Source organism: Suricata suricatta, chromosome 2 (genome assembly GCF_006229205.1).
Source record: "Suricata suricatta isolate VVHF042 chromosome 2, meerkat_22Aug2017_6uvM2_HiC, whole genome shotgun sequence".
Classification (NCBI taxonomy): Eukaryota; Metazoa; Chordata; class Mammalia; order Carnivora; family Herpestidae; genus Suricata; species Suricata suricatta.
The window spans coordinates 95,202,933-95,204,654 of record NC_043701.1 but is presented as its reverse complement, the minus strand read 5'-3'; the positions used below and the strand labels follow the sequence as shown (position 1 = coordinate 95,204,654).

The window sequence follows — 1,722 nt, the reverse complement described above, 5'->3', positions numbered from 1 at the left end:
AGGACTCACTCACAGTACTGTAATATGTGCTGCAAAATGCTCACAGTTCCAAGTTAAAATTATTCTCCCTACAATGTCTGGCCCAACGACATCTTTCTTTTTACTAAAATCTTTCAATTTAGTTAACTGGGTAATTTTTCCCTCCTGGAATATATGCCTAGTTTTATAGCAGAAGTTGATAGAAAAGTAGATTCATTTTGTAGAAAACTGCTTTATAAGCAACTGTGACAGAACATTTTTATAAAGGAGGCTGCAGGCATTATCTCACTCACATGAGTTTAGCAAAGTTTTGTTTCCTTTAAGAAATCCGAAGAGAAGATGGTGTGTACACAGAACATGTCTGTACCTGAATTAGCATGATTCCAGGTATTGATATATGTAATAAAAGAGATGAAAGCATGCCAAATAATTACCAAGTACTCTTTTTTTGATTTATACAATGATCAAAATATGTGCTAACTCTAACAGCATCACTGCACTGACTGTGCATTTACTAGTTTAAAATACATACCTTGATTTCTCAGGAACTCTTGATGTGTTCCCTGTTCCTTTATTTTTCCATTTTGCAGAACTACTATCAAATCTGCATTCTGTATCATGGAGAGTCTGTGAGCAACCACTCGGCAAGTCCTCCCCTGGCTGGCCTTATCAAGGGCGTGCTGAACCACCTGGAAGGGAAAAGGACCCATGATTACTAGCTTGAGTTAGATGCTAATATACTTAACCAAATCAAATTGATAAAGGTAATCTAATAACATTCTTTGTGTATTTGCTTATCCCCAAGGAAAACTGCCCTGCTTTGTAAAATATTGACCGTATTCAATAGGAATCTAGCAAAAGTAACATAGACACATTAAGACTTTTAATTAGAAAACCTTTTGTGATAATGAATAAAAATGAGATGGTTGTTTATATGTAAGTAAGTGGTTCCAAACCTGGTCAGAAAGTAGTATTTCTACACCTAAGTAGAATGCCTAACTTACTTACTTGATGTCTTCTCATAGCATTTATTTATTTTAGTAGAATTTAGCTATAAAACTATACTGGCAAAAATCTGAGATGCAATGGGTTATAATGTTATATAGAGGAATAGGAGTGGAGGGTGAAAACCAAAGTTTGTTGAATATATAAGATATTCTTCCTATGATGGATGTCTCACTTAAGTCCTTGCAATAACTCCATAAGGTGGTGTTTTTTTAAAAAAATTTTTCTAATAAATAAACTGAGATTCCAAAAGTCCAGGTCACTTGACCAAGGTCACACTGCTAGTAAGTGATGAATCTAGGATTACAACTCAGGCGTGTGTGATTCTAAAAATCATGTTCTTCAAATCAAAAGACTATAGATGCTGGCGAGGGTGTGGAGAGACGGGCACCCTCCTACACTGTTGGTGGGAATGTCAACTGGTGCAGCCGCTCTGGAAAGCAGTGTGGAGGTTCCTCAAAAAACTATCCATAGAACTCCCTTTTGACCCAGCAATAGCACTGCTAGGGATTTACCCAAGGGATACAGAAGTGCTGATGCATAGGAGCACATGTACCCCAATGTTCATAGCAGCAATGTCAACAGTAGCCAAAACATGGAAAGAGCCTAAATGTGTATCACCTGATGAGTGGATCAAGAAGATGTGGTATATATACACAATGGAGTACTACATGGCAATGAGAAAGAATGAAATATGGCTATTGGCAAGAAAGTGGATGGACCTTGAGGGTGTCATGC

The 1,722-nt window shown here is 37.2% G+C and overlaps 1 protein-coding gene across 1 annotated transcript in view; it reads right to left on the bottom strand.

Moving 5' to 3' along the window:
• Positions 1-470: 470 nt before the first annotated feature.
• Positions 471-1,722, bottom strand: part of ABCB5 (ATP binding cassette subfamily B member 5) — a 95,613-nt gene continuing 94,361 nt past the window's right edge. Inside the window, 1 exon segment of the mRNA XM_029919109.1 lies at positions 471-668. Coding sequence (XP_029774969.1) covers positions 471-668 — 198 coding nt within the window.